The 14,031-nt window shown below is 46.0% G+C and overlaps 4 protein-coding genes across 7 annotated transcripts; all 4 read right to left on the bottom strand.

Moving 5' to 3' along the window:
* Positions 1-318: 318 nt before the first annotated feature.
* On the bottom strand, positions 319-2,090 carry LOC9650513 (uncharacterized protein DDB_G0283697). 4 transcript variants are annotated; one of them, XM_024673385.1, is made up of 10 exons: positions 1,859-2,090; positions 1,704-1,801; positions 1,462-1,641; positions 1,359-1,409; positions 1,200-1,295; positions 1,054-1,146; positions 932-988; positions 850-874; positions 705-799; positions 319-646 (listed from the first exon to the last, which is right to left on the bottom strand). In XM_024673385.1, the coding sequence occupies exons 1-9, from the start codon at positions 2,071-2,073 to the stop codon at positions 724-726; spliced, it is 891 nt and encodes a 296-aa protein (XP_024529153.1). In that variant the 5' UTR covers positions 2,074-2,090; the 3' UTR covers positions 319-646; positions 705-723. The 4 variants fall into 4 exon arrangements, with proteins under 4 accessions (XP_024529153.1, XP_024529152.1, XP_002968572.1 ...); XM_024673384.1 differs by having other exon boundaries at positions 319-636; positions 1,054-1,149; XM_002968526.2 differs by having other exon boundaries at positions 1,054-1,149.
* A 4,525-nt stretch (positions 2,091-6,615) lies between these two features.
* On the bottom strand, positions 6,616-9,158 carry LOC9650514 (probable boron transporter 2). The gene is made up of 11 exons (XM_002968527.2): positions 8,925-9,158; positions 8,789-8,871; positions 8,503-8,695; positions 8,307-8,445; positions 8,089-8,239; positions 7,855-8,027; positions 7,609-7,782; positions 7,458-7,553; positions 7,269-7,394; positions 6,961-7,217; positions 6,616-6,888 (listed from the first exon to the last, which is right to left on the bottom strand). Exons 1-11 carry the CDS (start codon positions 9,032-9,034, stop codon positions 6,654-6,656), a joined length of 1,737 nt encoding a protein of 578 aa, XP_002968573.1. The 5' UTR covers positions 9,035-9,158; the 3' UTR covers positions 6,616-6,653.
* A 492-nt stretch (positions 9,159-9,650) lies between these two features.
* Positions 9,651-10,975, bottom strand: LOC9650515 (protein-tyrosine-phosphatase PTP1). Its single transcript, XM_024673470.1, has 5 exons — positions 10,783-10,975; positions 10,496-10,722; positions 10,120-10,388; positions 9,923-10,064; positions 9,651-9,825 (listed from the first exon to the last, which is right to left on the bottom strand). The coding sequence occupies exons 1-5, from the start codon at positions 10,955-10,957 to the stop codon at positions 9,709-9,711; spliced, it is 930 nt and encodes a 309-aa protein (XP_024529238.1). The 5' UTR covers positions 10,958-10,975; the 3' UTR covers positions 9,651-9,708.
* A 1,146-nt stretch (positions 10,976-12,121) lies between these two features.
* Positions 12,122-14,008, bottom strand: LOC112345740 (pentatricopeptide repeat-containing protein At2g35030, mitochondrial-like). The gene has a single exon (XM_024673034.1). It carries the CDS (start codon positions 14,006-14,008, stop codon positions 12,122-12,124), a length of 1,887 nt encoding a protein of 628 aa, XP_024528802.1.
* Between the last annotated feature and the right edge of the window lie 23 nt (positions 14,009-14,031).

The raw sequence follows: 14,031 nt of genomic DNA on the forward strand, positions 1-14,031 counted from the left end.
TCTCCTTTTTTTCCTTCTTTCTTTTTTGCGCTTCCTTTTTCCTGTTCCGGCATGGCGCATTAAAAGTGATCGTCGTCTCGCCTGGTCCCAAAGACCGGAAGAAAAGTGGAATCTCGGGCATTGATGAGCGCCGCTTTGTTGCGGCAGGCCGTCGCAAAGATCCATCCAGTCGCGGTCGAGAAAGTGAGAGCTCCAGTTGCTGCCTGCTATGGATGAGGAAGAGCTCTACTTTTCTTTGATACGCCGCCTGAAAGGGACCGACTTAGAAGAGAGATAGAGCGAAAAATCAGAGCTTTAAACCTTAGCTGAGAACCACGAGGCCCAAATGCTTGAGTGGGATTGAAAAGGATGTAAAGCTTGCGAGCCGTCCACATAAACAACTCCAGAGCCCAAAGCTCACCGGAAGTTGTCAAATTATCGGTCTGTTCGTGTAAGATTGCTCGGTCCCTACCCCCTTTAAAATCTTGTGAATAAACTTAACAAGTTTAAAGTAGCTTCATTCCTGTGATCCTGTTCCCAGCACTACTACAATATCTATCCTCTAGCTTGTCTATCCATACTACTTTTCTTGCGATCCAAATTTGACGAGTAAAGGATGTCCGCGATTCCAGGTACGCGAAGCTTGGTTTTCTACGCCTGAAACATTCTACGAGTCGAGTGAGGATATACTAAAAACTGCCGAGTATAGGAGATTTTCTTTGTACCTGGCTTTAAAGTGAGACGTTACGACTCCGTTTTCCTCTTCTTCTTCCGGCTCGCAAAACTGCTCGGTCCAACAGCCAATGCCAAACGCTTCATCCTGTAGAACGAAGTTTACTAGGATTTCCAGTTAAAGACTGATGGTCATACCGTATTTGTGTTTCGTCTTCATCGGCTGATACAAAATATCCAGTTACAAAAAATTGGAAACATGATGGATCAAGACATTTACCTTCGTCGTTCAAGTCGTCACTTTTCTGTCTCGGTTTCTTTTCCTTCCGCTTCCCAGCTTTTAGTTCACCCATAAGAGAGAAATCAGAACAGTCAAAAAGAAAAAAACTAAAGACACCATACCCTGGCTTTTCTTTTCCTTGTTGTTCATCTTCGTCATTTCTTCCGTCGCAGTCTCATCTGTATCCTTCGGATTCTTTGTCTTCCGCTTCCCAGCTTCTTGTTCAAGAAAAGTCAGAAGAGCTAAACAAAAGACATGCATTCCATACCTTTTTGCTCCTTGTTCACCTTCATTGCATCTTCGGTCTCATCAACGGCAAAACCATGCTTCTTTTTTTTCAACTTCTCCTTTCTCTTGGGCTTCTCTGTTGATGAATTCAGACATCACTCTTGGTAAGAAACTCGATTTCTTTCAAACAGATTCATACCTTCCTTCTTCGTCTTGATCCGGTTCAGTTGATCACCATCAACCGATTTCTCTGTGCCAAGTAAAAACTAACATGAAAGGAAGTACCAAAAACTCAGGCCTACTTGTCTTTCCCTTCGTCTTCTTGTGTTCGTCCGCATCAGGAGTATCGACCTCCGCGTCACTACCATCGACCTCTGGTGGAATCCAAAAGTCCATGTCTTCATTGTCAACACCCTCGTCTTCCATTTCGTGCTCCACATCCGGTTGCGATGGCTTTGAATTTTGCTTCTCCTCCTGGGCAGCTGCAAAGATGAAACGCAGGAAAAACAATGCTCCAATTCCTGTGAAAACTTGCACAACTTACATAGTTTTTTGTTAAAACTCTTGCCAAGGACGTGCTTCCAGACCGCCTTCTCGTTCTTGTTGACGAGAGCACCAGTGAGCTTGCAAATCATCTTATCCCTGCGAGCACAACACCAGCAGTCCAATGATCCAATCCACGAAACAAGCACGCATTACCTGTATTCCGGGCTCTGCTGGAAGAAATTAAGTGGCGCCCGGCCCTCCTGGAGCGCCCGATCAAACAGAGCGTCGCGGCATTTCTTGCTAGATCCATACCCCTCCTTCTCCGCCGCTGGCATCTCGTGCCCCGTCTCCACGCAGCGAAACCGCTGCCCGACGATCGCCACGAACGTCGGCTCCCCGACTATCGGGGTCTCAGGAGGAGCAGCCATCAGAAATAAAATTTAGGGCTTATGGGAATCTTGTACGATAATATTGACGATTTGTACGGAAACTATGAACTCTAAACCTTAAGCCCTTGTTTTTGAATTTAAGGAGTTAAATCTACTGCCGGATTGGAATTAGCAGCATGAGCACTGGGAACAAAACTCCAGCGATTGGTATCCAAGTGATCCCAAAGCAGGCCAGAACAGAAGCCCAGGATTGCCTTGAACTTTGAGGAATGGTAAGTGGCCTTCTTCCACAGCCCTGGTAGAAGTTCCAACAATGTAGAGAAACCAAGGAGAAGTGATTGAAACTTACAGGTATGGCTTGCTTGGAGCAGTGAAGAAAGGCTTGAATCTTTCCCAGAACTGGTTTCCTGGAAGACTTTCAATTTACATGAATGCGAAGATGCCCCACTGAAGTTGGGATCTTTCTGATCACAGGCATTGCAACCACGCAAATCCCGACTAGAGATGATTGGACCAAGTTTCTGACCCTTTGCTCGTCCAGCACTGTGGGAATCATCGCATCAATGTGTTTCTCAATCTGCTCCACCTTGCAAGTGAAATCCCATTAACAAAAACAAGGATCATGAATGCAAGGCTTGGAGGCTCTAGATTTGATTGTTTTGTTTTTGTTTCTTTCTCAACTATTTCTTGGAGACGCTGGCTCAGTTCTTGAGATTATTGTTTCCAACCATCAGTATTTTACATAAAATCTATAATGAAGTTCGTATATTATTAATTATAACATAGAAATATTGAAAGAAATTTCAGGGAAACTTGTTGTTTTAGAGAAGCAAAGCTTGTTTGTTCTTCTTACATTTCCATCTGTTCCATATCTCCAAAATTTTATTTGCTTGCTCTACTTGCTTAGAACTTGAGTTGGTTCCTTAGTTTCATAATTGCCTTGCAATTTTGAGATTTTTAGTCATAATGCTATCCAACTTTGAATCTGAGGTAGTAGGTGGTCTCGTTTGGATGCACCCACTTGAAGTCTAGTTTGGTACCCTAAGTCGGTAATTAATCCTTATAAAAAGTCCTAAAGTAAAGCCCAAAAGTGTGCAATGTGGCAGTGGCTAAAGAAGAAGCTAAATGAGCATAATAAATTTAAACTAAAAAATCCAACTTAGAAAGTTGAGAGTGGGAATGGAATTCCCAAAGAAGTGTTCAAAGAATGAGCATAAAACAATAAATTTCAAAAAGGGGACAATAGAATCACCAACACATGACAAGTGTTGTGATATGAGAAGTGTCAAGATTAAGCTTAAGATAGAGTTTGAGAAGGAGTTTAAGATGAAATTTGAAAAAGAGTCCAAAATGGAGTTCAAAAAATAATTCAAGAAAGAGTCTGAGAAGGAATCTGAAAAGGAGTCTAAGATGGAAAAGTCCAAAATAGAGTCTAAGATGCACTCCTAGAAGGAGTCAAAAATAAGGTTTAAAGAGGAGTTTAAGATGGAGTTTAAGAAGGAATCTAAGATGGAATTTGAAAAAGAGTCCAACAAGGAGGTTGAAACTGGGTCTAAGACTGACACTTAGATTGAGACCCTGAAACTAATTAAAACCAAGACCAAGGCTAAGATGGAGTCCAAGTTTGAGTTTGAGTCTAAATTCAAATTAAAATCCAAGTTAAAGTCCAAGTTCGAGAGTGAAAGCCAGAAGTGATTATTTCCTAAACCCTAAAGGGTTTTGGTAATTCTTGTGGATAATAGAGGGGAGGACTCTAGTGGAATTAATTTGGCTAAGAAAAGCTAATGTGACCAAAGAAAGTTACATCACGTGGTAAGTGATGATATAACTATTGAATAGTCCAAGGCTAGAGTGAATATAGATGAATAAGTGGGATAACTTAATGAAGTGTTTCAAAGTTGACTCTAACTCTTTTAAAAGATGTCGTGAATGTGACTTCAAGTATCGAAAGTTATTTGTTGGCTAATCTTTTCAGATATTCTTTCTTTACTACCACGGCGGTAGGAGGTCAATATTGCTAGTTCCTTTTATCAGCCCCTCTTGTTTAAGTGTTAGTAAACTAAGCTTAGCATCTATACTTAGCTAGATGGACATAATATAAGAACTCTTATGTGTTTCTTGCTAAGCATACTCAGTCTATCTCTTAGTTCTCTTTTGCTCTGTCTTGCATTAGTTTAACAAAAACCCTCGCATATTGAAACTAGTCCTTCAATATCGCTGGATGATAACTTACCATGTTTACCAAACACCTCATTATCATACCTTTTGTATTAGTTTCGGTCCTAAATGCTATTTATGGAAAGTGTCTAGATTTGCTCATTTAGCATATCTACGGAATGTAGAGATTGTTCTGAATACAATGGTATTCTTCCCATGTCAAAATTTGCAATTTAAAGATAATCCATATTTAATAAATTACAAGCTTGTCCCAAAGACTAACTTTTGGTACTAAGAGTGGCTAAAGGTGAAAGCCTAAAGCATATGTTGCTAAGGGGGGGTATAAGGGGTTCTAAATGGATAGTATGTATATCAAGTATGGCCAACCAACTTAAGGTATAGTCTAGCTCTTGCTTGCATGCTTGTTCTTGTTCTGAGTCCGGCTTGGGTCTAAGCCCAAACTTCACACCATACTAGTTGGTGAAGTACTTATATTCTCATATTAAGCCACCCATATACTGAAATAATCCTAAACTCTGTTTGGCTCTGTTTTACATGTTGGTTTTGACATTGAGATGTTGGATACTCTAGGACTATTGCAAATCGCTCCATACTCATGTTCCTTCACTCCTTGGGCTATATGCTCAAAAGTTGCTTTGTGTTCCACTTCTATTGCTCCGTACTTTAGTTCCATCACTCCATGCTTTAGTTCTGTCGCTCCTTAGCTCCATACTTAGGAGTTTGGCTCTGTACCTTTGTTCAATGGCCCAAAGCTTTGAAACTTGAGTTCTGCACCATTGTCTTTTGGACACGTGGCATGTGGTATGTTGGCATATGGAGGGTTTAGGTTCTGCTTCATGGTTATCTTATGGTAAATCACTATAGGATAAAGGGTAAAAATTATATGTGCTACAAGATGATCGATGCTCTCAATCCAAATGTAAGGGGCATTACCTATTATATAACTCATTGGAACTTCACTCTAGCCACATAGTTGGGGCACCCTAATGGTGGAAGGTTGGGGGAGTACTCATGAGGTTTACATTGGGCTATGGTGTTTCAAAATATCATCCTAGAATCCTGGACTATGGAAATAATGAAGAGTGGTCCTCTTGATTAGTGACCAAGGGTATAATTATGTAGTGAAGAAGTTTTAAAGGTTAATAAGGCTTAATAAATAGGCTTTCAAGCCCTAGACCAAGAAGGACTTGGTGGCAAGGATATCAAATGATGGTATTCCTTATGTTTTAGGGCATCTTATGATCATGAGATGACCACTCATGTATGGATGGCCCAATCTTGAAGAGATGAGACTATGTTTTAGGTGGTCTTGGATTACTAATGAAACAAGAGCGAATAAATATAACCTTAGCATGATAAGTTAAGATGTTAGTAGTACCTTTGGATTGAAATTAGACATATAGAGCACTTAGACTAAATGCAAAACTAATATGGTCTTGAGATTACATCTAGGGGTAAATATTCCAAGGCAAATGAGGACTTATAGAAGTTGTGAGTGAGATTTCTCCAAAAGGTCAAAGGTCTAAATCTATAGGACTCTAATTATCATATGATTATAAGAGATTAAATTTTCCATTCTACTTTACCCAATTCGTTTTCATCATTGAAGAGGCAAGTAATAGCATTATAATAGCTTCAATTGAGTTCTCAATAAGTGATCCATTAAATATTAGATTAGTATTGATGTATTATTTCCTTGAGAGTTTGCCAATCAAATTTTGAAAAGAGGTTGTAAAATAAAGAAAATGACATACAAAATCAAGTCTTAATGAAAATTCCTTATTACTTGACATTATAATACCACTATCACTGACACAAGTGCTAGTAGTGTTAATGCCTCAAATTTATAATACACAATACTAGGTATTCATTTACTTCTTTTCTAATAATTTCAAACACTTTTTAACTCTTTTTTGAAGGTTTTTTTCATCTTTAACTTCACATCAGATTTTGAAGGTGATGTGATATAGATATATATATAAAATGATTTTTATGATTAATTTTCAGGTATTGATTTTACATTTTGTGAATATTAATATTAGATTTAGATGTATGGGCATGTTGTTAAATGTATAGGCAAATTATTGGGTCATGAGAATTTAAATATATATGAAGTTATAGATAAGAGAAAGTTTGTTGAGTCTTGAAAATTTACACTTCTAGATTGAGAGTCATTTTTTATTTATGATGGAAAGATTTTCACAAATTTTTCAGCTTTTTCCAATAATTAATTTATTAATTATTTTTCTTGAAAACCATTCCATTTTCGTAAACTATTGCAAACTAGTTGAAGTTGACTTCAATTAATTTGAGCCTTATACAGTAAAATCACTACCCAAGAATCTCCATGAATGTCAGCTCCCAGACAATCAAGGTCTTAGGAGGAATATGGGAGAAACTACAAACACTAAACCTGAAGCTCAAAATCTTTGTCATTGAATCTAAGCTTCATATGTTGCAACATCCAATTCTCCAAGAGAGGAGTTAAATTTTGGAAGAATGAATTGCCGGATTGGAATTAGCAGAATGAAGAGCACTGGGAACAAAACTCCAGCGATTGGTATCCAAGTGATCCCAAAGCAGGCCACAAGATATACGAGCTGGAACACGGTGAAGCCTATGATTGCCTTGAAAGGGACGACTTTGAGGAATGATAAGTGGCCTTCTTCCACAGCCCTGGTAAAAGTTCTAACAGTTAGAAAGATTGTAGAGAAACCAAGAAACCAAGGAGAAGTGATTGAAACTTACATGTATCGCTTGTTTGGAGCAGTGAAGAGAAGCTTGAATCTTTCCCAGAACTGGTTTCCTGGAAGACTTTCGATTGACATGAATGCAAAGTATCCCCAGAGGACCGAAGTTGGAATCTTTCTGATCGCGGGCATTGCAACCACGCAAATCCCGACTAGAGACGATTGGATCAAGTTGCTGACCCTTTGCTCGTCCAGCGCTGTGGGAATCATCGCGTCAATGTGTTTCTCAATTCGCTCCACCTCGCACGTGAAATCCTATTAACAAAAACAAGGATCACCAACACAAGGCTTGATTGAAACTCTTACATGAGACTCTAGATTCGGTTGTCGTGTTCTTGTTTCTTCCTCGACTATTTCTTGGAGACGCTGGCTCAGTTCTTGAGATGATCCATTCCAACCATCCACAACCTTGACAAGTTTTTCTCGTAAAATCTACAATGAAGTTCGCATATCGTTAATAACAACACATAATATTGAAAGAAATTTCTGGGAAACCTGATGTTTTAGAGAAGCAAGGCTCGCTGTATGCATTGGAGATTGTGGAAGCACTCCATTCGAAGGTGGTATTCCTAGTAGTCCACACACCAAAACCTGTAGAAAATATAATACGTGGATCAAATTAAACGAAAATCAAATCATTTCTTACCATTGCTGCTACAAGAAAAAGATCGTAGTGATACGCAGTTGGCTTTTGTAAGTTGAAGTCTTCCTGCTGAGCCATTTGCGACGCTACACTGTGATCAAAGCAGTAAAGCAAAGCGATCATGCAAGCCGGGACGATGGCACCAAAGATAAACTCGGTTGGAACTTTGAGAAGATCCTGGGAGAAGGCATAGATCCAAATTCAAGGCAAAGGTTTTGTAAGAAAACAGGAAGAAGATATTGATCCCACCTGGAGAACCAGCCAGTTCCCTGATGCTTTATGTGACCAAGCGTCGGGACTTGAGATGCGGCGAGGAACTCCACTTGGAACACCTCCAGATCTCGAGGGTACAAGAGAAATTGCGGTCCACAGCACGACCATGAGAGGCACACCATAGTCAGCTATAAATCCTCGCAGAAATCCTGCCAAGAAAAGCACGAATAAGAACTTTGTGCGATATGTTTGTTCTTCTTAAATTTCCACCTGTTCCATATCTCCAAAACCTTGCTCGCCTGCTCTGCATGGCCGTCCAGAGAAATCCAAACGACAGCACCAGGCCAAGTGTTCCATTTCCAAATCGCCACGAGAAATCCAGGCCATCCTCGTCGGGCTTTCGAAACTCTCCAATGGCTCCCTGGAAAACAAGAGAGTTCATAAGTTAGAAGTTCTTCCTCGCCGATAGCTGTCAAACATATAGAAACCTTGATGGCTTGCTGCATAAAGAGAAGCGCGATGAGACTTCCAAAAACTTCTCCGGCCATCCGAGTGAAACGATTGATGAGAGAGCAGGCATTGAAAATTGCTAGAACAAACAGGATCAAGGAGGTCCAAATACAAACCCTGTAAGAATAAAAAGAAGAAATTGTAAACAAACAACAAAAACAACCAATTGCTCACCAGGTCGTCCAAGGAAGAAAGAGTGGCAAGCCGAGACCCTTGTTCTTCTTTGCAAAGCTATACATGAAACCATACATTATAACAGTCGGCTCGGCAACTCCTAGAACGAGCAAAGGCTGGCCTCCAACCAGAGATTGCAAAATTCCACACAGGGCAGTGGAAGCTAAAGCATGCGCAGTCGTCAAAGCACCATCTGGAACAAAGAAAAAGAGCGCAAGAAACTAAGAAAAAGGAAGAACTCCTCAAAAGGCTGGAAAAGAGATTGGCCAAAATTTTCAAACGAAACCTGTGTCACTTTGGAGCTGCTCGCCAAAAGCTATGACAGGAAGAGCCGAGGCGAAGAAAATATACGTGGTTGGAGCCAAGATCCTGCGCCAAACAAGATCGAAATCACGCAGAATTCTTCCAATACCAGCTCGAACCTCAGGAAATCGGATCCGGCCTTGAGACCATCTCTCCAATCTCGCCCATAAACATCCAATCTGCCATGGAAATCCCGAGAGATGCCTCGAAAGGGATGAGACGCCGCCATCGTCACGAGTCCTCTAGCTCTGTCGGGGAGAAATCACGCGCACGAGATCACGAGGCTGATAGTCCCGAGTTAATCGAGTCAAATCAGAAACAATGTCCTCTTGGCCAGCACCATGCCACGCTCTCGCATGCAACAACGGGGATTTTACGGTGAAGCCCAGCGCGCTCTGCTGGACAGCATTATAGGGAGCTAACCTGTCTTTCTTTTCTCATCTTTCGTCTTTACGTTGCCATCGCCCCCCGGAACATGCGGGGGTGCGAATTTTCCCAAAGTCTACGCGGGCCTCGCTTTTCGGGGGCTCGATTTGATACTGGAAGATGCCCCAATTTGATACAGATTAAGTTTTACCACCCACCTTTACAATTTAAAATTTAACTCCTGTGTCAAATGAAAAAGTATTGCTTTAATTTGATTTAGGTTAATATTAAAGAAGTTTACATAATGGTTTGCTTGTTTTAAAAAAGAAAACAGATGTGCTTGAGATCCGATCAGGGAGCAAGAAGCGTGAGGTGGCGGGGTGTGATTTTTGGAGCTCATTTGTGTCATTTTTCATTGAAATGTATCCATGGGCCTAGGATATCACTCGTTAGAAATATGCATTACCTTACATTTCACCTTAAAGTCAGATTTTATTTTATTTTTTATCATCCGCAGTAATTTACATAATTGATTTGTTACACCTCGACTTGTCTCGTGCCAGCGAAGAATTTCACCTCCGTCTTTGGTTGCGTTGAAAACATGAGGAACTCGAGGATCTTGATGACTGCCCGGAAACAAAACCAGTATTGCTCCTGCCAAAAACTTAATCTTAAGAAACGAGCAAACTTTTAAGCAAATCTAAAACAGATATCTCTAAGTAACAGGAATGAAAGTAGACGAGAGACTTACATCCGTCTCCACCAATCCACGCCGCTGCTGTCGAAGCCGAGCCACTGTGCGTGAGATGTTTACCACGCTAAGATCACCGCTGAGAATGCTTCTCAGTACGTGATCCAGTGTGACAAATGTTCCAGCGCGGCCAATCCCAGCCCTGTGAAGCAAACCACAAGGTCTTAGACAAACTAATCGAGAAAACAAGAACAAACCTGCAGTGGATGAAGTAGGAGCAGCCCGGCGGGAGCTTGTAGAGAGCAGCGAACATCTCCTGGATCGGTTCTATTCTTTTGGGAACACCAAACTCGGACCACGAGTACTGCCAGTGCTCGAGCGTGAAGCTTTGATCATCGCACTCCACTCGGAGAAGCCGCCTCGTAACGTCGTTAATGCTGCGCGAGGAGCTCCGGTTGATGATCTTGATCCTACCATAGACTCGTGATTCTCCCGGCCTCAGTGGAAAGTAATCGCCAGCCAAGTCCTGCCACAGATCGTGTAAGTCTATAGTCTAGAACAAGAACTTCTCGATCTCGAGAGAAAAGAAACTATAATCTTTGCTCTCGATCGAAAAACTATTCAATGACCCACCTCCGTGAGCTTGACGATCGCGCGACAGTTGCATTGCACTACCATCTCCCAGAAATGGAGAGGTGAATCCGGCTGCCCGCCGCAAATGGCATTGGAAGTGATGAAATTCGCGTTGATGAAAGAGGGGGAGCTGCCTTGCAGCACAACTCTGGTGGCGCTGCGGCAGTGAGGGTGATCTGCCGCGGAGGAATGGAGAAGTTCTTGCGCCTGGAGAGTGACGAGCTCCTCTGCGAAAGAAAAAAAGGATTGATCGATCGATCGATCCATAAAATCAAGGGAAAACTTACGATATTCGCTCTTCGCCTGGTGGGAGGACTTGTTCTTGAGAAGAAGAGACGCTTGGCGGCACCATTCTCGCTGCTCTGGCCTCAACTCTAGCTCCATCGCCATTCTAGGGCAAACGCTTTCACCACGCACTTTTATACTTGCCTGCCACGTGGAGTGACCTTTCCACGCAAGCATCACATAAGCTTCTCTAGGGCTCTTGTGTGTTTTTGTGTTTCTTGTGCTTCTTTGGTCTGGCTATGGCGGACGCGGAGCTCCAGCGCCTAGGGCGTGGCGATTTCGGCATTGTCTACGATGGCGGCGCCGGTGTCGCGCTCAAGCTCCTTCACGGCGATGGCGTCAAGCCGGGCGCCAAGCGCATTCCCTACGAGGAGCTCAAGGAGGAGGCCGAGACGGCGCAGCGGCTCCACCAGGCAGTGTTCGACATGGATCTCAAGGCCGTCGGCGTCCCGATGCCCTACGCGGTGCTTCGCAGCGGCAAGGATCTTGTCCTCTACAGCCTGGTGGGCGGCGCCAAGGAACGCGATTGGCTTCGCAGCCACACGGAGCAGCGGCCCTTCTGCGACGGCATCATCGCCATGGAAAGGATCTTCGGGCCGGAGCGTTGCGAGCTGGAGGCGCTCAAGGCGCGCTACTACCCGGACGATCCGCGCTGGGCGGAGCTCCTCCAGTCGAATCGGGTGTGGAAGCTCCAGCTCGGCCTCTTCGTTCTTCCGCCGCCGGATATCTTCTTCAAGGCGCCGTGTGTTCTAGCGCGAGAGGCGAGCGAGTGCCTGGGCCTGGACGTCCCGGCGGTGGCCAGGGACATGGGCAGGCTGGTCGGAGCCGCGCGGCGCATGGATCTCAGCTGCAACGATGTCCAGTACGTGGTCGGGCGACGCTGGGGATCGCCGCGGCTCCAGGTGTTCGTGCTCGACTTTGGATTCGCGAGGGATGGCCGGACCAATCCTTTCCACGACGATTACTACCCCAAGACGGAGGATCTGTGGGTCGAATTCATCCAGGGGTTCCGGTGCGAGTGCGATGACGAGAAAGCTTTGCCGGTCATGGGCGTCGCTCACACGACTCCGCTCCCTCCTCCGCCCAAGATCTCGCAGTTTCCACCGCGAAATGGGGGCAATCTCGCTATGCCAAGGCATCCGCGGCAGCGCTATGTGGTGGTACCTCCACCATCGCCCAATACCCAGGAATTCTAGGATGGATGACCATAGATCGAGATCTAGATAGCTCGGAAGATCGATCGCTCATGTGTAAAGTATTTCTTCTAGCTCAGTTTTGATATTCGCGGGAACTTGTGAATTCGAAGAACAGAATATACTCACTTTGATGCTTCGTTAACCTCTAGACGTTATCCATGTAGATGTTAGACATTAAGATATGAGCGCCGCCATCGCTCGCGCTGGAATCCATCTCCGCGGTTCTCGCCCCGCGAGCAACATCCCTGTGAACGCTGCAAGCACTGAGAAGAGCTCTCAACACAACCGAGTCTGGCGATCCCAGCATTGCCTCGATGATCTCCTCCGCCTGGCTCAGCAATCCCGCCCGCCCCAGCATGTCCGCGACACAGCTCCAGTGCTCGGGCGCCGGATACACGCCATATTCCGCCCTCATCGCGCCCAGGCACTGGCAGCCCATCTCCAGCTGCCCACCGTGGCTGAAGCCATTGAGCACGCTCAAGAACGCGACGCTGTCTGGGATCACGCCATCGAGCAGCATCGCGAAGAAGAGCTCCGGCGCGCGATCGCCGTGCCCGTTCTGCCCGATTCCGGAGAGCAGCGCGTTCCAGGAGAGGAGGTTGCGATCGGGCATAGCATCGAAAATCTCCTTCGCGTCGGCGAGATGCCCGTTCTGGGCATTTGCTGCGACGGCAGCGTTCCAAGAGACTAGATCCCATAGCGGCATCTTGGAGAGGATCGAAGCGGCAATCTGGGGGCTGTTATTCTGAGCGTGCGATGCGATGAGCGTGTTCCAGGCGACGACATCCTTCCCGGGGATTCGATCGAAGAGTGACTTTGCGCGATCGAGATGCCCAAACCGGGCATATGCTGAGAAGATCGCCGTCTCCGCGACGATGTCTTGCACAGGCATGGATTCCGCCATGGCGATAGCCTGATCGAGGTCTCCAGCCTCGGCGCTGGCCTGGATGATCGCCGTGCACGACGGTAGATCCCTTCGCGGCATCCGCGAGAAGAGCGCCCGCGCGAGCTCGAGCTGGGATCTCTCCACGCAGCACTGGATCATGCTGTTCCACGACACCTCGTCGCGCTCGGGCATGGATTCGAAGAGCTGCTTCGTCGCCGCGAGCTGCCGTGCGTGTGATCGCGCCTGGATCATGCCCGATTGCTCGCCGCCCAGCGCGTGACAGTGGAACATCACGTTCCAGGAGACTAGGGTTCTTCGCGGCATTCGATCGAAGGCCTCCTGCGCGGCGCTGGGATCGCCGCACTGCGCGTGCATCAGGATCATCTCCGTCCAGGACACCACGTTGCGATCGGGCATGGCGTCGAAGAGATCCTTCGCGGCGGTGGATTGCCCCGACTGGCCGTAGGCGTGGAGGATCCCGTTGAGCGAGATGAGATCGCGCTGCGGCATTCGATCGAAGAACTCCTTGGATTCGCGGGCGAATCTTGCCTGGCCATAGCCGGTGATCATCGCGTTCCAGATCACTAGCTCCCGCTCGGGCGAGGAATCAAACATGGCCTTGGCGAGGGAGAACTCGCCGCCACCGGCGTGGAGCGCTACCACCGACGTCCACGCCACGGCGTTGTGGTACGGCATCCGCAAGAACACCGCGATCGCGTCGCCGCAGCGCCGGGATCGCACGAACGCCTGGAAGATCGTCGTCCAGGTGACGATATTTCGCGTCGCCGATCGATCGAACAGGCTCTTGGCCTCGTCCAGATCCCCGGCCTGGGCATACCCCGCGATGATGATGTTCCAGGAGAAGACGTTGCGCGGCGCCGCCATGGAATCGAATGCCGATCGCGCCTCCTCGATGCTGGAGCACTTGTGGTACATGTGGACGAGGAGATTGGCGAGGAGCGTGCTCTTGCCGTGGCGATCGATGATCCGCGAGTGCAAATCCCTGCCGCGGGAGAGATCGCGCTCGACCGCGCAGGCCTCGAGCTCCCTGGCGATGGTGCTGGCCTCGTCGGCGAGCTCATCCTTGAGAAGCGATGGAGAGAAGAAGCCGCGGCGTGATCTAGATCTAGAGGCGCGCTGCCACATTCATTTGGAGGGGATTTGGGGCT

The sequence above is a fragment of the Selaginella moellendorffii genome, unplaced genomic scaffold (assembly GCF_000143415.4).
Source record: "Selaginella moellendorffii unplaced genomic scaffold, v1.0 SELMOscaffold_10, whole genome shotgun sequence".
NCBI classification, from domain to species: Eukaryota; Viridiplantae; Streptophyta; class Lycopodiopsida; order Selaginellales; family Selaginellaceae; genus Selaginella; species Selaginella moellendorffii.